A 26,702-nucleotide genomic window follows, 5' to 3' on the forward strand; every position below is an offset into this window, starting at 1 on the left:
CAATAAATCTTATATTTTTCAAAATTAAAATTAATTTTGCGAAATAGGCGCACCATAAATATTAAAGGTTACGGTTATGTCCCCCTGATTTAGGCTTGCTGTTTCAATTTCTCTAACAAACTGCGTTTATTTAACTTTTAAATTCTTAATAAAACAAATTATTCACTTTTTTGTAAAATAAAATCCCTTTTATAGGTATTAATTGCGTATTTTTGCCAAGAAACTGACATAATGCAATATTCTACACAGCCTCGTTTTCGATGCCGGTAAAACCATGTGATTAAAAATCCATATTGGATTTCAGACAACATGGCATCTGTTGAACCTCAAGAGGTACATAACACGTATTTATAGTTTTATAAATGAAAAAGGCATTGTCAAAAGTTCCATAGAACATTGCTAATGATTAAAGAATAAGTCTGATTCCCAGATGGTTTGATAACTCTTCCTATCAGCTGAACCGGACAAAACAAGCTAGGCCATAGTGCAACATATTCATGTAAAAATTTCCAAATTTTGTCAACACGCACGAAGGCAAAGCCTTTTTAAATCATTTCATCAGTGGTAATTGAATTCTTAAATTTCCCGAAAAAGTTTTAGAATGATGGAAGATAAAATTGAGAGGAACAACATTGTGTTATCACCTTGCCAGTTCTGCCAACTTTTAATAATGCAAATGCGTGAGATTTGGCCAAAATCGTAAAGATCAAAGAGAAAAAACAGTAGATCAAAGGAAAATGCTGCCAAATAGGCATGAAAATGCGTGAGTCTCGCGCTAAATGCGTGATACTTGGCAGCCCTGCCTTGCTCTTTGTGTAGCGGTCCTTCCCAATTACCTAGTAAACATATAACTGCCCTTCATTAGCTGCACTAGTGGAGTATTAGAATTATAGTTATCTCGTACCATTGTAATCTCGTACCAAGGTCAACTCGTACCACTAAAAAAAACCTCGTACCAATGCAAACTCGTACCAATGCTAACTCGTACCACGGTAAATTCATACCATTGTAAACTCGTACCAACTTATTTAAATGTATTCAAATGGTGTTTAATGATGAATATATAGTTTAATTTCACTCAATACCTCTTAAGTCTGTAAAATAAATATATACTGAAATTACACTGACCAATTTATGCTAATTTTCCTTGTCTAATTGGATAGAGAAAACCGTGGCAGATTGGCTTTGTTGTCTCCCTTGAACAGACCCTTTTTTTTACTTTTACTGACAACTATTTGATTTAATTTTTAATCATTCCAAATAAGTGACATTGAATAGATTTGGGTATTTTTCTATTGTTTCTAAAAGGAATTTTATTTAATGAGAGAATTTATTACTTGTGTTTTAAAGGTTTAAAATTGGTTATGACCAACAGTCAGAAAGTATGAAATTTATTTTTATACAATATTCAGTTCATTGTTGCACAAAATCATGATTAAGACCATGCTTTAATTCATATAATCAAAAGGTCATTATAATTTTCCCGATTTATATACATGTATAACACCTGTAGCCGAAGATACACCTCGCTCCAGCAACAGAGGAAAATAACTGATATCTGAAAAGGCACCTGAGATCACCCTCAGTTTCAAGTGGGGTTCGTGTGGCTTTTAATTCCAAGCTGTTAAATTATATAACAACAATCAAAATTTAATAATATGATTAACAAGTTGACTAGTTAATAATAACCCAATAAACATACAATCAAAGGAATTTAATATATCAATTAGCATGGTAATTAAGGAATTACATTCGTATTTTTGTCTAAGTTTTCATTAAAATCTGGTATAAAATTCAAGTAATTCAACTTTTTTATTAAGATTACAAAAAAAAATCATAAAACATTCGTATTTTTGAATATATTTTTAATGGTACGAGTTTGCAGTGGTACGAGTTCTGAATGGTACGACTTCCCAGTGGTACGAGTTTACGTTGGTACGAGTTAACTTTTTTGGTACGAGTTTACAATGGTACGAGTTAACTTGCTTCCGAGTATTACTTTAGCTCAGTTTGTAGAGCGTGGATTACTGTACCAGGAGTTGGGCTGATCCAGAATTTTTTGATCCCCCCTATTTTATAATTTTATAGTGTAAATCATTTTATAATTTATTGTCTGTAAATCTAAAATCATATATATGCCTAGTGCCTATATTTTTATGTCATTTTACTTTATTGTGTCTGTTTATTTGGATCTCCTGTACTAGGCGATCACAATACTGGTATACCAGTATATGAGTATTGGCTATTTCTCAAATCATGTCTCACCGGAAAAGGTCGTCATTTATGCACACCCTTATTACGTCATTTACCATATAGAAGGTGCACCTGTATCCCTGCACTATTTAAGTTTCAAGCATCTTCAGGATCGCCATTCTGCAGGGTAGTCTTAGAAAATTATTTATGTTCCGTAAATACGTAATCTGAAGGGATAAAACATTCAATTTCTTCCTTTTCTCCAGTCCTTTCATATAGAAGGAATATATATTAAATTAAGTTTTGAACATTTTGGGATACTTTGATAATTTCCCAGCTTTGTTTGAATCAATCCATAGTTTAAAAAATGCATTTGATTTTATTATATGACAATTGACATGCGTGAGCTAAGACTACTTTGTAAATGTACATTGTAATAGTCCCAGGTATGAGTAAATTGTAAAAAATAATTGCTTCCAATCATATTGCTAAATAAACATACTAAGGGGGCATGTCCCTTACACGAGTATAAATAAAAAGGCTAATTATTGCTAAATAATCAAATCTGTGTAATATGAATAATTACTTTTTCAATTAATGTCCAGATGTACAAATAACTATGCTAAAATTTCACTTTTAAGCAATGATGAAAAATTTAAACAGAATGGTAATTTGATAAATATTTAGAAAAATTATCTATTTGATAAATAGTGTGAAACCTTTCCATAGGAATAGTTTGCTCCTCTTAAGATAAAGACCTCTGAAAATTTGAGACTTTATTTGATGGCAATTGCTCTGCAAATATGAGTATTTATGCTGAAATTTTTTTTTCATATTATTTATTATCATGATTACTACTTGTGTATTTTGTGCTTCAATATGATAAAATTGTCATGTCATATTTCATTTATTATGTTTTGCCACCTGATATTTATTTTTTCAAAAACGCAATACTGGAACAAAATTTTTATTCCAGTATTGCGATTGCCAAGTACAGGAGATCCGACAATTTCATTCCTTTTATCTTGTATAAATACAATTAGTATTATAGAAGACATGCAAGTCAAATTTTTTTCTTAATAATAATAATAATAATAATATTTTATTCAATAAAATATCAAGCATATGAGTTAATACAATACTCAATATATACGATACATAAAGACATTACTAACACATACTAACTTTGTAAAATATAATGGTATTTTATGAGTGTAGATAATCTTTAACTGCATGGAAAAAATTTGCTGATATTCTTAGGAAATATTTATGGATTTTGCAAAATTTACTGGATTTCCACCTATTTGTCTAATCAAATTATTGTCTTAAATCTAGAAAAATCTGGAAATCCAGTATCTTCCATAGGGTTTGAGAAATAAAAAAAATTGTTTGGAATTCCAAAATCTTCCATAGGAGGTGGGAATCAACTATTTCTGGAATAGCCCATTACAGGATAGAAACCAGGATGGGACAGTTTTGAATTTTGGCAGTCAAATCATGTTAGCCGGCTACAATCGTAGTGGACAAATTCAGAAGTTTTAATTAACATCCTTGTACATTACTTTCCTTTGGTCAGCATCATAAATGACATTTTGACCAATATCAGAATATCTCAATAACAGTATAATAGTATGCAACAAGCATTTTTCTTCAGCTGAATATACGATGTATTAAGGGTTGTGTACCCCAGGGCTCGTGCTATTGGGCAACTGGGGCAAAGAAGTTGCTTTCATGTTTGTTAAAAAGGATATCTAGTCGCTCCGGTGTTCACAACAGTCGCTCTCCACATCAAAATTTTTTCATTTTTACCAATTGATGAAATGGTTATTTTCATTTATAAATGAATTCAAAGCCATCGACAATTTATTTCATAAAAAAACTTTGTGAAAGCATTGACTTTGTAGACTAGTCGTATGCCATTTCAAAGAAACAAATATTTATGCAAACAAATCAGTATTTTCTTTGACATCTGACACTCTTAGTGTAAATCAATAATATGATTTGTTACTACTATTAACAGGGGTTTAAAGTGGAAAAATCAGTTTTGCTAGACAAATAATAATATTCCATCATCGACACTTGTATTTTCATATTTATGAAAGTCCATTTTACCCATTTAATAACACTGAATAACCCTTATTTCTCTGGTCCTGAGTAAAGATGGACAAAAATGAATGCACAGAACTGTCAAAAGTTCAGCAAGGAATGGGGTAAATGAGCAAATATGGATTTGATCAAAGTAGGAGATATACAGTAATGGAACGCATTTCTTTCAAAAGTCCATAATCAGTAACTGGAAACTAATTGCCATGGACATGGACATGGCATCATTTTTGTTGGTAATTTATTAAGTAAGATGGTTCCTGGCAGAAACTTTGAAATAAATTATGAATTTGACGAAAAAACCTCTATATGCTGATATACATTTGTACTGTTACAGTACTGTGCCCAAATAAAATTACCTGTAGCAATACAAAGATCACATAAAAACATAGGTACAATGTATGAGGTCGTTCTGGCCCAGAGTCGATCATTCCTAAGTACATCTGGCGGCCCTAGTCCTTCTGGCCCCAAGTTGATCCAGCCCCATATTAAAATAACAAATAATTACTATAAAAATCAGAGGATTTTGTGACACACATGATTCATGGTAAGTGGAATTTGCACATGACAAAAATTGTTTAAATTTCGTTTTTACACCAGTTAAAAGACTTGTTCAGATCTGAAAGTCGTTTGAGAAATTGCTGATTAATGTTTATGGTACTAAACTACTGTAATATATGTTTTAGTAAATGCATACACAATAGTCTTGAAACAACTAATAAAATCATAATCAACATACATGCTTTATACTGCATAATCATCCATACTCATTGAGGGGGAAATGTTGATTTGGATATAAAATTTTACATTAAAAGAAAATTGTAGTTTTGAATATGCGTCAAAGGCACATTTTTTATGATTTATCGTCCAACTTTGCTAATATTATACTCAAAATTCATTAATATGTATGAACTACAAGTCTAATATTTTTAATTTTCATCCCTTGTAAATATTTATTTATTAATTTGTGGCCGGATCGACTTTAAATATGAGTTGGATCGACTTGGGCTGGAAAGACTTGGGACGAATCAACTTGGGCAGGATTGACATGAAAGCAAAACATACATGTAGCAACATAACATGCTCCTTGGGCCTGACAATGACTCCTTATCTTTTTTGTATCCAAGCATGTTCATGCTCATCAAAATACCGGGCAAAAGGTATCCAAAGGAATCAGAGTTCGCGAAAATCGTTGGTCCTGTCTGTCCTGACCGCCAAAATGAGTCTAGGACCGGTATTTTGATTGCTAGCGGCGGTCCTGATGGCCAATGCAAAAACGGCCGTTGCAGTGCATATGTCGGCACGTTTTTTACATCGGTCATCAGATGTACCCACGGCTAATTTCCAGTTTTCGAGAACTCTGAGGAATAACTGTAAATTACTGATGAATGTAGTTTCATCTTCACCTTATATAGCTACATGTAGGATCAACATAATAATTTGAGTACAATAGGTTTTAGTTGAGCCTGTAACATTTATGTCGCTAAAGCGAGACATAGTGATCCTAGATTCCGGTGATGGCGGCTGCTGCCGAGGCGTCAACAATTAGGTTCACTCTGTGGTTAAAGTTTTTTTTGTTTTACATTTAACATTCAGATTTAATCTGAGGTTAAAGTTTTTCAGTCATCAATAACTTTGTCAGACTATCATGGAATTTTGGAAATTTGGACAAACTTGTTTGTAGTAACTATTCGTTAAAAAAAAACCGTATGATAGTTGGAAAAATTACAGAGAAAATTCTATGTAAGACTCATACTACATATACATGTACCATGTGTACTGTGACATTGCAAACCTCAAACATACAATCTGTGAATGTCAGTACTAATGTACAGAGTCTTCTTATGGGCAACATTGATGTACAGAGTTCCCTTCCTGGGAAAATGATTAATAATTTACAGATTTCCCTTACTGAAAACTTGCAATTGTCTGTGCCGGTTTATAATTCCTATTTGGGAAAATTTGAAGGGTCAATGTCCTTAAACATCTGCAATCAGATGGGAATTTACAGGGTTTTAACCCATTCATGTGGATATGCAATCCACTAATGAGTCATCAAGGTCACTTACATTTATAATTGATAAAAGGGTGTAAGAAGCACTTGCTGCTGATTTGCAGCATAAAACAAAAACTTCTACGAGCACTAGCTCATCAGGGTCACAACAAAAAATGTAACGAGTATTGGTACTTCAGGGGTCACAACTGTTACTTTGACATCTACACCTACAAATGTATACATTGTTCATGTATATAGATTGTTGGAAACTTTTAATCGTACCAAATAAGGCTCAGACTTCCTTGACGAGAGTTAGGCTTCCACTTGAAAGAATGATTTTAAAAACTACATTCAGTAGATAAGGAGTTTCAGTCAAAATGGGTTTTGAAAGCATTCAAAGCTAAGGTCGCTGAAAGTTGTTTTAAACACCACCACAGTGATCATGTGACAAAAGTATTATGGCTTTTAATCTATGTTTTTTGTTATTTGTTATGGGTTACATCTCCCTCTAGTCATTAGAAACATCAGCATGTGCTGTACATCATATGCGTTATGTAATACAGTCCGTGTAAAACATTTTCAGTTCTTATCCTCATTACTAAAATCTAATAATAAATAAAACCTGTTCATTTTAACAAATGATCAAATATTTGTGTGAATGCAGATATTTTCCATCCTTTCAGGAGGTTTTCATGTATACCATAATGATATTAATTCTTTTTTTAATCATTTCTGTCAGAAAATTATCACTTCTGAAAGTTTTTTTTTATTGTTAATAGAAATAGGATGTGGTATGAGTGCCAATGAGACAACTCTCCATCCAAGTCACAATGTGTAAAAAGTAAACCATTATAGGTCAAAGTACGGCCTTCAACACAGAGCCTTGGCTCACACCAAACAGCAAGCTATAACATGTATAAAGGGCCCCAAAATGGCTAGTGTAAAACAGTTCAATCAGGAAAACCAACGGTCTAATCTTTATAAAAAACGAGAAATGAGAAACACTTAAGTACCACATCAACAAACGACAACCACTGAAACAGGTTCCTAATGTTTAATTGTAGAAGAATCTCAAAATTTAGGTCTTTATTGTTTGATGTAGTTAAAAAAAAAATTTGGTTCGCAAGTAGGACAACATAAGTTTTTCATTCACAAGTCTAGAAATGATTGTCATGCCCAGAAGGGATATTCTTGTCAGGTCACAGTGGTTGGTATGTTGGTACATCTGATATCAAGTATTTAACTGTCTTACAAGGGATTATAATATGCTATACCACCTGAGTCTTAGCGGAAAACTAAGGGTAAGATGAAAATGTTTTAGGAGGCATTTTGGGGGAATGACATTTTTGACACAAAGTAATCTTGACAGCCAATCTAACGTATGTCTATTCAGCATGTTCAGATTTTTATAGCTCTTTCATACATCATGTGTACATATTTTTCTATTAAAATTATGATTCATATTTATACATTTTAATTTACCATTTTTTTAAGGTCTTGCTTTGACAAGCTCATAAACCCTTAAAAGACCTTATATTTATATAGAATAAAAGACTTCCTTTGTCCGATTTTAGTATCATTTGCAACAAGTACTAATTTCATATGGGTTTCTCCTTTGAAAGTGGTATAAAATTGCAGTCATGGATTACTTGAAAGTTAAAGTAAGTTAAAAGTTATTTTCACTTACAATTATTGAATTCTGGATGCATCTATTTTTTTGTTGGATACATATGCACATGTACATGATGTAGGTACAGAAAAAATATAAAATTTCAATTAAATCATTTATTTCTAGTTTTGAAACATCAACTTTTTTGGAATTTTGAAGGTACAGATATTTGTTACAAATGTACCAACCAAAGAAATGAATCCACTATTTTTGTTTCTGGGGTCTAAAATAAGATTTTTACATTTGAATGCTATTTTCCCTCTGTGGGATAGATTAAAATGCAAAGGCCCTTTGAACTTGCTGAGAAGACAAGGCGAAAGGACTGAATGAAATATAACTTGATTTCTTGTGCTTGAAAAATAAATAAAAAACTACAACAGTCAACAGGTTAGACATTGCTTTCACTTTATTTCTTTAACGAGAAACTGCCTTATGTTTTTGTATTTCTTTACTTTTAAATGAAAATTTGTAACATGAAATTGATATGGAATGGAAAGTTACAGATGACAAGCAACTGTGAGTACAGCATTATACCATGGAATTGAGGTCTTGGAATTTTTTTTAATTCATTACTGACCAAGATGGACTAGGTACTCATTCTGAACAATAAGATATACATTTATATTTCAGGAGTTACGGAATGACACAGAAGAACAAGTTGATGAAGTAGAAGAAGTTGAAGGAGAAGAAGAAGATGAATCTTTATCACCAGAACTCTTAATCAAACATCCACTTCAAAACAAATGGGCCTTGTGGTTTTTCAAAAATGACAGAACGAAAGAATGGACAGCGAATCTAAAATTGGTTACGGCATTTGATACTGTAGAAGATTTCTGGGGGTAAATTATTAGTTAAAATTTAAGATAAAACTCAATTTTTAGTATAAGTGAAAATAGATTTTATATAGTATAGAGTATTTGTTCAAATTGTTTTTTATATAAATTTTTGTAAAATTTTGAACAGATGTATCATGTTATGGAGGGGTATTTGCGAAAAATACCAGTCAAGGGACGGTGAAATTTCCCAAGCCGCTAGGCGAGGGAAATTTGTTCCCAAGACTGGTATTTTTCGCAAATACCCCTCCATATCATGATATATCTGTTTAATTACACCGAATAGATTTTGATTGAAACTGTCTGTACATGTGAAGGGAAATCGTAGTACCACGGGTATATGCGTTAGTGCTGTCTTTTTGTAACGTCATGGTATCTATGTGTGTAAATGTCATTGTTATTCCATCATTAAATCGTTCATTTGTATAGAAATTTTTTCGCCTGTTTATATGTATATTTCTGACAGTTTTCGGTATAACTCAATCAATAGTGCTTAACCATGTTGTCAGGATAAAGTTAGAAAGGTTCCGAATAATTTTGGTGGGAATAGGCTCGTGAGGGTAAAAAAGGAATATCCAAAATGGCAAATACCACGGCAGAGAGGGGAATTTGAGGCAAATTCACCGGCAGTGGTGAAAAAAACAGGCAAATTCGTTTGAAATGAGGAAAAAATGCTAGAATTTGCGAAAAATACACTGGCTAACAACCAATCAAAATCCGGCATTCTTATATAAGGTGTAATTATAATTAAAATTCCATGTTTAGAGAAAAAAAGAAGTACAGTTATGAAAAGATTTTATGCACACAAGTGATTTTATAATACTATTATATACCGCTCCAAAGGCGGGGGGAGTATACAGGTTTACCCCTGTCTGTCCATCTGTGTGTTTCTCTCTGTCTGTGTTTCCATCCATAAACTTCCTGATAACCAATCACTTATCAATTAAAGGCCATGTTTGAAATTTTTGTCCCATTTTTCTGAGGATCTACAGATCAAAGCTTTGTAAAATTTGGTATCAAGCTTTTTGTGAGCATGCTACATGTATACTCTATCAAGCTTCTTGTGAGCATGATACATGTATACTCTATCAAGCTTCTTGTGAGCATGCTACATGTATACTCTATCAAGCTTCTTGTGAGCATGATACATGTATACTCTATCAAGCTTCTTGTGAGCATGCTACATGTATACTCTATCAAGCTTCTTGTGAGCATGCTACATGTATACTCTATCAAGCTTCTTGTGAGCATGCTACATGTATACTCTATCAAGATGTAAAAAAATACATATAGGGAAATATTTTGCAAATTGTAATTATTTTTTAGCTAGAATTAGTAATCTTATACATGTTATATGAATTTTCAAAGATTGTTCTTATTTGCATGTACAGTCTTTATACTGTGAAAACTGCATCTATATCGTGTTTTAATCGGTCATCCAACATGTCCAAACAAAAACCAAAAAAAATAATTTGATAGTGCATTTTTTTTTCATTAATGAATGTCAAATCAGTTTTAATTACATGTAGCAGGAATGTAAGAATTACATTAAATGTAAAGGAATTTATTTTGAAGTAAAATGAACGCATGAATGCACTGTAAACAAAATAAATATTAAAGTAGTTAGTTTGTTAATTAAAATGCAAGTCACAGGTTATTTTTGTGTCAGTAAAGCATGAAAACTTAGAGAAAAGGTATATATAGTAGGATCTAAAATAGAATTTATCTGTCAGAAATGGTTGTGTTGTGACTGGGTTGTCAACATTTGATGGATTATACCATTTAGTATGACATGTCTTCTAGCCCAGTAACCTATAACCAATTTTTTTTTTCTTACACAATGATAAGGAAATCTTGCAATCAATATTGTCTAAATATGAATTATCATAAAATACTGATATTGGAGTCCTTTTAACATGTTAAATGATAGAAGGCTAAGGAAAATACTTGTTTTGAACAGTTATATTTATTTATTAGAATTTCAAACTTTGCCAGACACACCCAGAAAGATGATTATGCATATAGACCTTGACATCAAAAATTAACAGGTCATATCCACGATGTTCAGGATATCTGTATAATTATTGTAGGCTTATTCACATACTCTCCTTCCTCTGCCCTTTGGAAAAAAGGAGATAAAGAACTATGAGTAGAATAAAAATATAATCATATTTCTGAGTTTGAAGCTCAAGTTTGAAGTCAAGTTTAACCTTTAAGGTTGTTTGGTTATGTTAAAAGACATTCAAGTTAACGATTGTTATAAATTTCACTTGGACAAAGAGTTTTGTATATAAAACATAGATAATTTATTTTGATTTTTAACATGTACAATGTTGATGATTTTAGATTATATAACCATGTACAGAAAGCAAGCAAATTGCCCTCAGGCTGTGATTACTCATTATTTAAGGTAAATATTGAAGGAAAAAGAAGTTATATCCTTGTTAGCTTTTATTGCATGTATAATGTAAGCATTTTAACTCTATATGTTGATATATCTACCAACCTGTGATATTATGTGAACATGTGCTTACCTGATCAGATAACATTGTCTGTCATATATGCTGATCTGCATACTATCATTAGAAAATTCATTTAAACATAAAAAATAAATACATTCTGAAAATGGACTACTTTGAACAAAAACTTTGTCTGGATGGTCCTGAGAGTAATCTGAGACTTGATTCACCACAAATCTAGTAAACAAAATGTTGGTGCCAGTGGAAAATTGCAAATGTTATTTATGGTTCAATAGAGTGATCTCCCTTTGCCAGCTTCTTAAGAATCTAGTTTGTTAACCTAAACAGCCACTTTTACAATTGCTTCCTATTAAGACAAATCACAAGTACAAGTATTTCTGGAATGTATTTATATGTGGTCCTCACAAGGATGATTTCAATTTGAATTAGGCTGTATAGTTTAAGGTATGTTTGCCATTGATGTACTTATTTGAATTATCCTGAATTTACGAGTAAAAATTTTTCCATTTTTTTAAAGGATGGTATTCAGCCAATGTGGGAAGATGATGTTAATAAAGATGGAGGAAGATGGTTAATAAATTTAGAAAAAAATAAACGATCAACAGATTTAGATAATTTTTGGTTGGAAACGGTAGGTATTTTAATACTTGGACTGGTCCAATACCAGTTAGTTTCAGAAATGAACAGATTTACATTCATGTTCTTTAACAAAAAGTCTATTGGTAAATACTTTAAACAGACAAAGGGTTACCAAATGTTAAGTATAGTACCGCAGACTCTTAATAAAAACTGTCCTATTCATCAACTTAAAACTAAAAGATGGACACTGTTGTACTGATTTCGACTTGATATTTGGGGCATCTGTGGTTTGGGCTTTTTACTTGCGGCATTGGAATACTGTTCTTTTATTGTTTATATTTTTGAATAAACTAAGCATCTGAAATTTTCTAACAAAACTAACAAAAAGTGCAAGTGCATGGTATAGCTGTTGCTTGCCAGCCATCTGTCATCTTATTGTCCACTTTCATCTTGCTTAAAAAATCTCTGAAACATACTTGACATTCGTGATCTTTAGTTGGGCTTAGAATTAGATTTTTTACCATGCTTCATTAAATGCATGTGTCTTGGTGAGGAAGATATAAAGACAATCATCCAGAAGGGATCAAGTTTAGATGACCTTTTGTGCAAATTTTTTATCAACTGTTCATTTCTAGTGACACGCTGGCACTTGAATTAGAATATTTTTTATCGGAAAAAGATTGACACCCATTGAATTGAAATCTCACAGTTATATTGATTTGATGTTTCATTAACTTTATAAGATAAAGTAGGGGGTTTTCTGAAATCATTTCGAAGTGACGATTATCTAATATTTAATTTTTATTTCAGTTATTATGTTTAATTGGTGAAGCATTTGAAGATTTTAGTGAAGATGTTAATGGTGCTGTTATTAATATTAGAAATAAAGGAGACAAATTGAGTTTATGGACGAGGGATAGTAGGCGACAGGATGCTACCATGAAAATAGGGTGTGTATACATATAAAAGTCTAGCAGTGCTTTAAATTTGTAATGACTGATCAATTTTTTTGATTGATTGAGTAAACCCTTTGCACATTATACATTAGAGCGATGATATCACATAAACTATTGATCACTTGATAGCAGTGGATTGAACACTAAGAAACCATTACCAGGGATTTTTAATAGATTGAACACTAAGAAACCATTACCAGGGATTTTTATTTGATTGAACACTAAGAAACCATTATCAGGGATTTTATTTGATTGAACACTAAGAAACCATTATCAGGGATTTTTATTTGATTGAACACTAAGAAACCATTATCAGGGATTTTTAATGGATTGAACACTAAGAAACCATTATCAGGGATTTTTAATGGATTGAACACTAAGAAACCATTATCAGGGATTTTTAATGGATTGAACACTTAGAAAACATTATCAGGGATTTTTAATGGATTGAACACTTAAGAAACCATTATCAGGAATTTTTAATAGATTGAACACTAAGAAACCATTACTAGGAATTTTTAATAGATTGAACACTAAGAAACCATTACTAGGAATTTTTAATAGATTGAACACTAAGAAACCATTTCTAGGAATTTTTAATAGATTGAACACTAAGAAACCATTTCTAGGAATTTTTAATAGACTGAACACTAAGAAACCATTACTAGAAATTTTTAATAGATTGAACACTAAGAAACCATTACTAGGAATTTTTAATAGATTGAACACTAAAAAACCATTACCAGGAATTTTTAATAGATTGAACACTTAGGAAACCATTACTAGGAATTTTTAATTGATCTCATTGGGGCAATTGAAATAGATTCTTTATGTTTACTGTTATTAAAATAGTTTTCTCTACAAACACAGTTGTAAAGCTAAGCTATTCATATTTTAATCATGGGTGTAATTGCTTCGTTAAAGTTCCACATTTATCTTTTTATTGCAGAAGAAAATTAAAAGAGAGACTACGAATACCAAACAAATTAGTAATAGGATTTCAGGTAAATTATGTAATTTTGAATTTATGACATATTTGTCGTTGGAACCTAGCTGCTGCTAATAACTACAAATACTTTATTTAGTTTATTTTGTTATCTCCCCTCATAATGCATTTAATAACACAATACTGTAAACAAAATGACCGCTTTAATATAAATACAAACATGAAAAATATAAAATATTTACCAATTTAAAAGAAAATTTGATATAGACAAAATTGAATTATTTGATGTTTCAATGTAATTGTTCAATTCCCTAATTTTGCATTTAAAAATCCTACTGAACATTCAAGACGTCTGCCACCACCAAACAGCATACTTTTTTCCGATAAACTGCAATAGATACAATGGTACACAGAAGAACAAAGACATTATACAATGATACAAAGGTACATATGATGATAGCAAAACATGGACCAAACCAAACATGACAAATGATGTTGGCCATTTTGCAACCAAAACTCATAATCGTCTCAGTGTAACATTCATAGAATCTTTAAGACTTGTTGGTTGTTCCTACCCAAGTGACGTCAACTAAATGCTCAAAGTCAAATGGTAATCCTTATTACTTAACACCATTGTGCATCTATTACTTTTTTTATTTATTTAGTAAAACCAAAAAAAAAATAGGAACCATCTTTGATTGTTACCATATTCAATTTCCTTTTCTTTTTATTGCTGTAGTTTCAATATGTTTTGTTGATGTATATTTCAGGCACATAGAGACACCATCTCAAAATCAGGATCCACAGCAAAAGATAGATACAGAGTATAACAGTAGCTTTTCCGTGGAGGAGTGATTGTTTTGTGTGAAAGATGACAGTACATCTCTTTATAGATAATATTTATTATACTGTAAACCAAATGTTGATTTAATTGTATTTTATGGAAGATAAAATGTATCAATGTCTTTGTTGTTAAACAGTTAATGTTTATATGAGGAATGACAAACTGAAATTTTATTGTTTAAGGTGAAATGGATCTCTGGTCTCATTCCATACAATGAAAGAGAAGGATTGATAGGTTGGCAAAAAACCTAATTTTTATGACATTTTATATAAATTAAATTTAAAAAGGATTATGACTTCAGTGTATCTCACAAATACAAATGATATGATCAGAGTAGGTATAAAAAATATGGGAGATTAGAATCACTGGTTTATTTTGTATGACCAACATGAAACAATATAAAGAATATTGAGTAGATTAAAATTTAGTATTTAAGAAATTTCTTTGCGTCATATTCAGTATGCATGGCATCCATGTTAAAAAGAGTTCACACCTTTCTTGTTTTCCATTTTCTCTTGTTTTATTAGCCTTCTTTCACATCCTATGAGAACACAATATTTCAGAAAAAAAAACAGAATTTGAAATAACTGATTTTTAGATTAAATTGTTATTAATGCATACCTGTATTTTCTGTAAATTTAGGATTTAACTAGACATTTTTGAAAGTTTCAAGCAACAGGAAATAAGGTGAAAAAACACATTTTCAAAATATGCTTCATCCCTGAATTTTATGCTGCCTGGAAACCTGCAATGGCTGCCTCCAGTTTCATAATAAATATATGCAGAATGTAAGATATTGAATTATCAGATTATCAATTTTAAACAAGCCATAGATTATAGACAACCTTCATTTGGACTTTTTCATTTTAATTTCTGTTTTCTATCAAGATATACTTTTTGTTGGTGTTTTTAATTTTAATCGTGTTTCCATATAAGATCGATCATGTGTTTGCTACTGCAGTTAATGTATATATTTGTCTATAAAGAGATGATTGTGTAAGATACGTGGATTATAAAGTCATGTATAAAATTATCATTGGAAGAAGTTACATAATGCTTGTTATTTAAGGATACAGTGAAGTGGTACATTCTCTTTTTAAGTGCCATTTGAAACTGCATTTATTCATTTCTTCATTTAAGAATAACTCTTCCTATTAACAATAGGTTATTTAGTTAGAGTGTTTTTGTGGAATTATTTATTATTAAAGATTCTTCCTTTCTGAAATTTCATCTAATTGTGTGTTTTTTTTTTTAACTGATTCATTTTGATTTTAAGTAAGTCAGTATTTATCTTGTTAGATTGCACATAAATGAGAAAGAATGTTGATCTCTTTTAACTTTTTCGCTACTTTATCATTAACGAGTTTGTAAAGCCTGTTTCCAATGTTATAACCTTTTTTCTAAAGAATTTTTTTTAATAAACAGGATCTTTCCAATCTACTTATACATTTAATGCTGGAACAGCCTTTACAACTTATAAATTTATGATATTCAATATTAAAGATAAAAGTTTTAGGATCTCACAATCATAAGTAAATTCTTTTTTCAATTTTCCACTTCTTCTGTTTTTCTTTTTTCTTTTCAAAGTTTTCGAACTTCATTCATAGAAATATGTATTTTCCCTCAAAGCTAGATGGTATGCACTTTAAACTTAGTTTTGTTGTATTTTCACAACTGCTATTTGGGCATATCATGCACTAATAATGCAACTGTTTATGAAAATATCTGACAAAATCTTCTAGTATACACTGTTTGATTGACTTTTATAAAGCATTCATTATTAGCATTTTAGGAGGTAAATTTCTCAGAAATTTGATTGCTTGTGATAATGAATATATGTGTTATGTAAAAATCAAGCGTAGAAAATCAAATGAGTTCATCGATATTTGAGTTATATCATATTTTCATGTCACTTCGCTGTTAAAAATATTTTGTTCATTAATTTGAATATTGTATTTTTATTTGTATATTATGCTGACATATTTAATCAGTCGTGATGCTTTTTAGTTTGTATGTGACAACCTTTAGAAATAGGACTGTTTATCTTGTAGCTTTGGTTAAATGTTTATTTTTTATGTCCTATAATGTCCATCTAGCATTAACATGGCACTGTTTAAAGGCAATTTGAAATATTCCCTGTTTGTTAGTGTCCCAATCTTTTTAATTGACTGGATAGTTATATTTAGGCTTATGAATTTCTGGGAACCAGGTAATTAGGGTCTACAAAATGAAGTTAGTGGAAGTCTGAATAATATTAATTGAAAAAGCAACCATGTATTTTTGAAACTATGACTAAAACATGGGCATGTGATAATGGAGGTCCAAGTGGACTTTGAAACAGCAGCTTGTTACAATCAGTACTTGTTGTTTTTATTTTATACCTGGAATGTTGGAATTTAATACTTTCTGGTATCCTGGCTAACCATAGAATCTTTATCTAAGAGATATTGACATGTTTTTTTTTTGTAAAGATTTCATATTTGGTTGAAGTTCCAGGTATAAAATAATTCTGGAAACATAAACTATTTTGAATGTAATATTTACATTTATATTGATATCTCAATAAAAATGTTCTACTTCCTTAAGGAATATAATTGTCAAGAAAATTTTTGATTTGTAGGACTTTGTTTTTGGTGTTCAACAGTAACGATGGAACAATAATTTTGTACATTCATTGTAGTATACTGTAGTATTTGTATAAAAAAAGCTTTGTTGAACTAATCAGAAAAAAAACTGGTGTTTATACAATTCACAGGAAGACCAGAAGTATATTTTGTTTTTTTTTCATTTTCTTTCTTGGTTCTTTATTTTACTGGATAGAGTGGCAAGTTTAATTCTCAAATATAAATATGTTTACAAATTTGAGATGAGAGAGAGAAAAAATTATTCAAAAAAGCATTGACATGATCTATTATGAATGATACTTTTGAAAAGTGTTAAACATGCAGTGTACTGAAGGAAGAACAGAAGATTGGTTTGGTGTCAATGATTTATAATTATTTAACAATTGCCTTTTGAAAAAATGAAAAAAATCATTTGATTTATTTATTTTGTTATTGTTTTGGACATTCAGTTGGTAGTATGCCTATTTTTCAACAGCAATTATATTACATTTATAATAAAATAAAGTATCATTCTCAGTTCTCTATGATGGGTAAAATTAAAACCAGCAATTTAAAGGGGATGTTGCTTCAAACATGAAAGTATGTTAATATGTGTAATATTATAAAACAAATTGGTTTTGTTTTTTTGATTTTATTATTGTAATTATTAATACACTTAAGCTTTCTTAAGTAAGGCACTTTAAAGCCAACTTATATAGACATATTTCTTAGTATGGACAAGAAATGTAAATATTATTATTTCTGTTGGTGGCTGCTGAAGGGTTTTAAATGCTTTCTTTGAATATCACACATGTTTAAAAGAACATGAACTGATCTCAATCTGGTGATTGGGGTAAAATAATAGAATAGTTGAATGTATTTCTTCCAGAGTTTTTTTCTACAATATTTTCCTTGTTTGTCATGACAGTGCTATTGTTATTCTATGTTGAGAGTTGTTACTTGTTAACTGTCAAACATACAGATACTCTGTATAAAACTGTAGTGCTTTGTTTACATTACATTTTGGCATGTTTATATACAACAATGATATTTATTGATCACCATAACAAGCCTTGGAGATCTGTTGATTATCTATTCACCTTGATGTGCTATGAAGAAAATAATGGTCAGACAACACAAATAAACCATGTGCTTTAAGGATTTGGTGTGACTTAAACTACTATTTATAAGTTATATTAAAGTTGTTATTTACAACATTTGAATTGTTTACCGTCTGGTTAGTTTCAACGTTGCATAATTGTGTTTTGAATACTGTGAATTCATTATTATTCATGAGATATCAATTTTGGTGGATTTCATCGTTATAGATGAACCACGAATTTAAATGTTCAACGAATTACAAAATTTCTATAGATTTAAAGCAGACTTTGGCAAAAACATAAAGTCAAATATCCACAAAAATACAAATTTTTACTCAATCCACAAAAATTGATACCCATGAAAACAACTGAATTAACAGGACATTGAATATTTGATGACGATTGTTGTTTGTTCTCTGTTTTGTAAATTTTTCCCTTCCATATATACCCCAGAACATTAGATCATTTGATAATATGGATGAAATGTTCTGTAAACATTGCATTGTTTGTATGTTTTGGAAATTATTGTATTTTGTGTGTGGAAGCATGATGATACTGAGAAGCTTGTACACCAAAATATTTGTAATAAATTAAATTGAAAACTTGCTGATGTTTCTTCTTTTATTTTACTCCATATTTAATAGTTTAATCACTGCTGTTTTGTGATTTCCCAGTTTTTGAAGATCAAAAAAAGTTTGCATTTTTGTTGATTGGTCGTCAGTGCTCTTTAAACATTTAGATTATTCATTTGAATATCCTATCCACGATAAACCATATATCCCTTCAGCTTGTTAGTCCTCTTTCAAAATACTTCCAGAGTTACCCTATCTATAGACTTAAGATGGCCATCAGTCTAAGATGATGAAGTTCACTCTATTTTTTGCTTTCTTCGAATTAGTCCCCTATCGACGAAATCAAAGGGGACTTTAGGTTTGTACTCCGTCCGTCTGTCTGTCTGTCCATCCGTCAGTCCAGCAAATCAGTTTTCCACACTTTTTTCCTTCGTGCTTGAAGATATTGATTTGATATTTGGTATATTGTTTTATCATGACAACATACAGATCAAGTTTGATTTTGTTCCGGTCTGATGATTTTGTGCAGAGTTATGGTCCATGGACTTAGAAAATTCACTCAAATAATCAGTTTTCCGCACTTTTTTATACGACCGCAAAAACAAATTTTGCGGTGGTATATTGGTATGTCGTTGTCGTCTGAAGACACATTGGTTTTCCCACAATAAGTTTAGTTTAAGTGAATAGATCTCTATTAAATTTAACCATAAGGTTCAATACGACAAAAGGAAGGTGTGGATTGATTTTGGGGGTTATGGTACCAACAGTTAAGGAATTAGGGGCCATAAAGGGGCCAAAAATAAGTTTTTTTGTAACTTCCAGACAATAACTTGTGGAACGGTGTATGGATCTCTCTGAAATTATACCACAAGTTTCCATACCACAAAGGGATGGTTAGGATTTGCTTTGGCGGTTATGGCTCAAACCATTCAGGAATTCTGGGCACAAAAGGGGGAAAACAAGGGTGTCCTGGTTAATGGACAATAACTTTAGTACAAAACATGATTTAAAGCAGTGTAAGGGAGGTAATTCAAATACATCATTTGAAATACCTCCCTTACACTGCTTTTAAATTATGTATAAAGTAATGGTTAATGAACAATTAAGACAATTTAAAAGCATTGTAAGGGATTTAATCCAAATACGTTTTGATTACCTCCCTTACACTGCTTTTAAAATATGTTTAAAGAAATGCATATTTATAAAGGAAGACCAGTAAAAATATCTGCAAATGTTGCATCTTTTTTTTTTTTACAAAAAAATCCATACGAAAGATTTGACACCATATTTAAAATTCTATTATAAAATAGATTAAATTAGCACCTATGGTAAATATAAATGGGTAATTATGGTTGCAAACTCCATTGGAAATTTGAAATGAGTATATGACCATGTTTTGAGGGAAAGAATTTTTTTGGGGGAAAAGGGGGGGGGGGGGGGGGGGGGTGGGTAAAAAGAAATTGTGGGGGGTTAATTTTTTCTCATTTCAGATTTCAGAAATTAAAAAAAAAATTCTTTAAATATTATTTTTTTTGGCCAAAAAAAGGGGGGCTTGGGTTAATACGCAACAGCATAGTGCATTGCACAAAAGCAAAAAAAAGGGGGGGGGGTTAAATTTTTTATTTTTTTTTGTGGGGGGAGGGGGGGTCAATTCGCAACAGCAAAGTGTATTGCACAAAAGCAAAAAATTGAATATAAATTCAAATCGTATAACCAATTCTAAGTTCTTTGACTACAGTTATTCTGTGTCAGAAACCTTTTATGTGTCAAATATTTAATTACAATCCAAATTCAGACCTGTATCAAGCACGAAATGTGCGTCCATTTTTGCTCCAACTGTTCAGGGTTTAGACCTCTGCGGTCGTATCCAGCTGCGCTCGGCGAAGCAATTTATTTCGTCATGCTTGAAGATATTGATTTGATAATTGTTATATAGTTTTATCATGACAAGTTACTGATCAAGTTCGAATTTTGTTCCGGTCTGATGATTTTGTGCAGAGTTATGGTCCTTGGACTTAGAAAATTCACTTAAATAATCAGTTTTCCACACTTTTTTTCGTCATGCTTGAAGATATTGACTTGATATTTGTTATATAGTTTACAACATGACAAGTTATAGATCAAGTTAGCATTTTGATTTGATTTTATTTTTGGTGTTTTAACGCCAGTTTTAAGCACCGCTTTTGGGCTATTTCGTGGCGGCCAGTTTTTATTGGTGGAGGAAGCCGGAGTGCCCGGAGAAAACCACCGACCTTCGATAGGAAAACTGACAATCCTAGTCAATTAAGATTGGAGTCGAGTGCACCCGCACGAGCGGGGTTCGAACTCACAACCTCAGTGTTGACTGGCTAGTGAAGTTAGCATTTTGTTCCAGTACAATGAATTTTTAACCGGTAGGGTACTATGTATTGCCATGCAATACTCTCAGAATGCTTGTTACTATTCTTGTGTTGTTCTGCCCTTCTAGTTCGTCTCAACTCATCTCTATCTAAAACCATAGACCCAGTCAATTATATCCAACATGGTCGCAAGATACATTTATTGGTTTAGAAATTATGTCTACAAGTAGAACAGAAAAGAACCATTTTAAATGAAAAATAAAAATTCCCAAAAATCAGCTATAACTCGAAACAAACAAATAGACATATACATTCATGGAATAGTCCCACAGGAAGTTGGAATGCATGAGAGAGATCCACGTTTAATGGTAGCACAACTTATTAAGATGTATAAATGACATATTTTGATAACGTAACATGATAAAATGTTCACAAAATGTTTGTAAACCGCTTGTATAAACCTGAATCCTAGACCATGATATTTACTTGTCGGTTAAGGAATTTCTAGCACACAGTAATACTATAAAGTATGGATGATCAAGACTTTATTCAGTTAGATTGGACAGAACCCAGTCAACAATCATTAAGATAAGCTTTATATTTTACAGTAATACATTTTAATGCTCCCTGGAAAAAAATTAAGAGCATTAATCCATTGCCATGCAAGTTTAAACATATTTCATTTGCTTAAATATGCAAAAGGGACAAGACACAAGTTAATTCAACTTATAAAGTCTTCTCCCATCGCTTTTTTGTCCACCTGTGTCCAAAACAAAAAATTTCTGTATGAAATTGAGTATGCCTTGCTTGATTAAAATGAAACTGGCATATAAACTAAGAGGAGAAATCCTTTCAGTTCAAGGTCACTTACTAAAAATTGAACAATTTGGGTAAAGTAACTTGTTTTTCTCCATTTTGAATTTGCCTTTTGAGTTCTAAATTTTTGTTATTGCATTTTTTCCCTTCATTGATTGGCATTAAACTTGAAGTTGTACATATGGAAGATATAGGGAAAGGGAAAAACTTGTTGATTTTGGGGTCAATAGGTCACTGTTACTCAAAATTGGAATTTTTTTAAACAATTGTTTTTTGTTGGTTACTAATTTTAATACCCCACGCAACAAAGTTGCGAATGGTATAATGTTTTTGACCCCTCTGTATGTCAGTCCAGTTCTTGTCATCGCAACTCCTCTGAAACCACACACAAAAATTTCATGATACTTTGTAGATTAAAAGGATATACTATGAAGATGTATATATCGACAGGAAATTATGATTCAATATCTTTTTAAGAATTATGCCCCTTTGAATTTCGAATTTTGCCCATGATATACTACTGCAACAGTTTGTTAGCGCATCTCCTCTAAAACCACACAACCGAATTTTATGAAACTTTGTAGTTAATGAGGACATATGTAAATGTGCATATCCACAACAAAAATATATCAGTTGACTACAGTAGGAGTTATGAGTCTTTGGATTTAGGAATCAGGTGAGAATTTGTTTGCCCAGTGACAATGTGGAGGCATGGGGTAAGTGAGTGTGCTCACAAAGGTTGTTAATTCTATAATAAAAGTTGTTCAGATGGAAGATACAGAGAAGGGAAGAATCTTATTGATTTTCAGGTCAAAGGTCAAGGTCATAGCTGCAAAAAGTAGACTGAAAATAACGAAAATTCAGTTAGAAATTGTTGCTTCTGTGTGATGTTATTAGGTACACTTGTTGGTCTTTAATAAACCTTATACAATATTGAGAGTAGAAAAAGGTAGGAAGCAAATCGATTTTAGGTCAGAAGTCAGGACCATTAGTCCTGAGGATACACAATTTGCAGTATGAAATTTTTCACAATTGTTATTTCTAATTGAAATCTCTTGAATATGTCTTCATTTTTCTTAAATATTTTTTACTAAGCATGTGCCTCCAGACCTGTTGGGAAAGACATTATCATAGGAATCCCTAACTTAAAAATAAGGTCCTGAAGAGGTTTTTGTATATCAAGAATTATAATTTGACAGTTATATAAAGATTATTAACAAGATTGCTACGCCATAAAAGAGGAATTAAATTGTGGGTCATAATGTGTCATTGCGGATCGATAGTCAAATACAAATAACGGTATAATTTTGTCAACTACACATGATGGCAAATAATCCTACAAAGTATGCGAGCTTTCTGTCAAATGATTTCAGGGGAGTTGTGTTCACAAGGTGACACTAAATACAATACTAAAAAAAAGTCAAAAGTCACATAACTCCCATACAAATGATAGTATAATATGGTCAACTACAATTGGCAAACGATATCACCAAGTATGATAGCTTGCTGTCAAATGGTCTCAGAAGAGTTGCATTCTCACAATTGTCAATAAAACAGTCAGTCCCACAACACCTGTAAAAATAGTTGATTTACAATGTAGAAACCAATCCAACCAAATATGTACCTTAAATGATTCTGTGCCTCATATTGGTCAGTGTCCTCACATTGAAAGAGGTTAAGGGCATACGATACAGTTTTGATCCCGTAATGAAATTTTAATGAAAATTGGCATATAGGCTATTTTTTACCTGATTAAATCAAATATGCAATAAAAAATATACCATCATGTGCTACTTTTTGAGTAAATTGAGGTTGAAATTTCAGATATTTCCTCAAAATTTGGATTTGTGGACGTATTTTCCCTTTCAACAGAAATACATTACTTTTTTGTTTTAAAAGATAAACACAAGCTGTTTTTTGTTAAATTATTTGTAATTTCTGTTTTATATAAATGTTCTATAAATTTGTAAATTTTATTTTTACAAATAACTCAAATTTATCAAATGTTCATGAATGTAGAAAAAAAACGTCATTTTTTCCTGTATATTTATCAAATTTAAAATAATTGCACTATTGACTTTTTCATGAAAATTGGTACACATAATCTTCATACGTAATCAAACGAAATCTCATTTTAAAAAAGAAGGGTCCATGAGCTCGTTTTCAAGTTAAATCAGTTTGAATGATAAAAATAGTCGAAAACTGCATCTTTTCCCGATAAGTCACAGTTTGACGTCGCGAAAATAACAATTTACGTTAGCAACGTCATTACTTTCCCTGTAACTGTATCGTATGCCCTTAACCCTTTCGGCGCCAAAACGACATTTTTGTCGTTTACCGCTAGCACGCCAAAACGACATTTTTGTCGCTTTTTAGCAGAACCCACAAACCATTAAAAATGTATATAAAAACATCATTTTACTGCCGAAACCATAATAGGTTTGAAGAAAAATATCTGACTTTGTTCTGCTATACAAGAATAACCCTAAAAATCACAAATATATATTGAATTTTCCTGGTTGAAAACAATCTTTTTTAGAGGTAACGTGCAAATTTTTACACAAGCTATACTCCAATTATAAACTTTGTATGCCTTTATTTATTAAATTAACTTAGTGAAATTAGTTCACATGGTTGACAGTAAAAAAAAACAATTGTTATTTTATTTTCAAATTGTAACGTTTATCCGAATGACGTCATCAAAACTGGTGCTGTGTGTGACGTTTGTGCATAGCCAGAAATTAGTAGTACTTTTTCTAATTAATATTCATAATATGTAAATGAGAATTGTACCACGTGATAATAGTTTGAACTGGACTGGCTTGATATCATTAAAATCTTTAAAACACGGATATTATAAGTTGCCCGTCACAGGGTCCTTGTTTATAATCACTCTGATATTTCCGTAAAGTTGTCAGGCGGTCAAAATCAAAACAATGAACGCGAATTTAGTGAAATTTTCGTGTTCGTGATTTTATTCTTCTTGAAATAGAGGCATTTTAACTTTACGTGAGAACCTAGAGTTCAACGACTACACATACAAGGTTTGGACTTGCTTATTCTTTGGACATTCAAGTTTCAAGTTTCACCCCGGCAACCTGTATTTCTAATGACCTTGTTAGCCAATTTTCAACACGAAGTTTGCAAATTTGACGTTTCAGCCATTTTAGCCTGTATTTTATACTGCAATGTTAAAAGCCTCTCGCTTCGATTTTTAAAATAGCTCAGGAACCTTGATTTTTGCAACGCCAGTCATTATATTTCGTTTAAATGGTGTATATTGCTGTGTATATTTATTTTCTGCCCCGGCAACCTGTCTTTCACTTAAATCAAAGTTAAAACAGACATTTTTTTCTAAATTCCCTATCATTTCAATATAATTTCCGTGACCCGTATCCGATTTCTTTAGTATAATATTCAAATAAGCAAAGTGGCGTTGATTTCTGGATATGGCGTATAAAAGTGACAGGTACTTGAAATTACTGGTAACGTTTTGTAGTAAAACCATTGTATTTTTACTGATTTTCTCAATGTGAAGTGTTACAGATTGCAAATCGTTCGATAATTGATATCACAGTTTGATTTCTGTAAATATATTCAATAAAAACTGCTTGTTCAAATTTAGGAGGCTAGCTCGGCAGATAAAGTCGGTCGAATTCTGCAATATCTTATATTTTACCCAACATATTTCTTGAGAAACTTTTCCATTAACTGTTGATGTAAACATATGTTGACTTCATTAGTATTAAAATACCAAAATATTAAAGTTATTAATAATTTCGACAATGTCTTTTAAAACAATTTCTGCGAAAAGCAAAATCATACCCTTAATTTTTTATTTATCATTCTAATACTTGACCATGGCATACAATTTATATACTCCGCCTTAATTGTCCATGCGTCCCACTTTGTTGTCAATTCAATGTTTGAAAACATGTTCTATTTTTAGTTAAGATCGTGTTTTGAATAACATATCCTTTATTTTTTTATTTACTTTTTGTCTTTTGTCATCGTGTTAGGTTTTTTTTGTGCTTGGTCCAATTCTGACAAGTCACACTTTTTTTCAAATATGTTTTGCCATTTGTTCAAATGTTATACTGGTATATGACACCGACAGTTCAAGGTTAGAAGAGGGGATCAGCGCCTACAAAAATATACTGAACTTTTCCAAAGCCAGGAAGAAGCCTTTGGCCAAGTGGTTGTCGTTATAACCCTTTGTTTGTCATGTTTGTTTTTCGATCCTTCAATGCTAAAAGCTTAACATGTCGTGAACTTTCTCATTCTAATTATTTCACATTGAATTACATGAAGGACAGTCTTGCATACATAAAAGAGAGACGAAAGATACCTTAGGGATGGTCAAACTCACAAGTCGAAAACACACTGACAATGCCATGGCAAAACACGAAAACTGACCAAAAGACAATTAAAAGTACACACAAACAATAGAATACTAAAAACTGAGAAACACGAACTCAACCAAAAACTGGGGGAGATCATATATACAAAACTTTTGTTGAAGGCAGTTCGACGACCCGTAGTTTATAGCCTTGTCCTGATGTCTTTGGTGGCTATAGGTGTCTCATTTGTAACCATACCTAATATCATGACTTTCATATCATAACGGATTTTTTCAAAATAATACTGGTACCAAAAGAAAATTATGAATTGTT

At 31.4% G+C, this 26,702-nt stretch overlaps 1 protein-coding gene across 1 annotated transcript; it reads left to right on the forward strand.

Moving 5' to 3' along the window:
* Positions 1-287: 287 nt before the first annotated feature.
* LOC127709796 (eukaryotic translation initiation factor 4E-like) lies at positions 288-18,907 on the forward strand. The gene is made up of 7 exons (XM_052215439.1): positions 288-333; positions 8,592-8,800; positions 11,141-11,204; positions 11,792-11,905; positions 12,664-12,803; positions 13,759-13,813; positions 14,526-18,907. The coding sequence occupies exons 1-7, from the start codon at positions 310-312 to the stop codon at positions 14,583-14,585; spliced, it is 666 nt and encodes a 221-aa protein (XP_052071399.1). The 5' UTR covers positions 288-309; the 3' UTR covers positions 14,586-18,907.
* Positions 18,908-26,702: the final 7,795 nt, after the last annotated feature.

Source organism: Mytilus californianus, unplaced genomic scaffold (genome assembly GCF_021869535.1).
Source record: "Mytilus californianus isolate M0D057914Y unplaced genomic scaffold, xbMytCali1.0.p SCAF_7, whole genome shotgun sequence".
Classification (NCBI taxonomy): domain Eukaryota; kingdom Metazoa; phylum Mollusca; class Bivalvia; order Mytilida; family Mytilidae; genus Mytilus; species Mytilus californianus.

What these genes read in the sequence shown, in the direction of transcription:
- LOC127709796 (XM_052215439.1), top strand. Translation starts at nt 310, where the DNA reads ATGGCATCTGTTGAACCTCAAGAG. An exon ending in ACTGTAGAAGATTTCTGGGG is followed by an intron (nt 8,801 to 11,140) that starts GTAAATTATTAG and finishes TGATGATTTTAG; the next exon opens with ATTATATAACCATGTACAGA. An exon ending in ATAATTTTTGGTTGGAAACG is followed by an intron (nt 11,906 to 12,663) that starts GTAGGTATTTTA and finishes TTTTTATTTCAG; the next exon opens with TTATTATGTTTAATTGGTGA.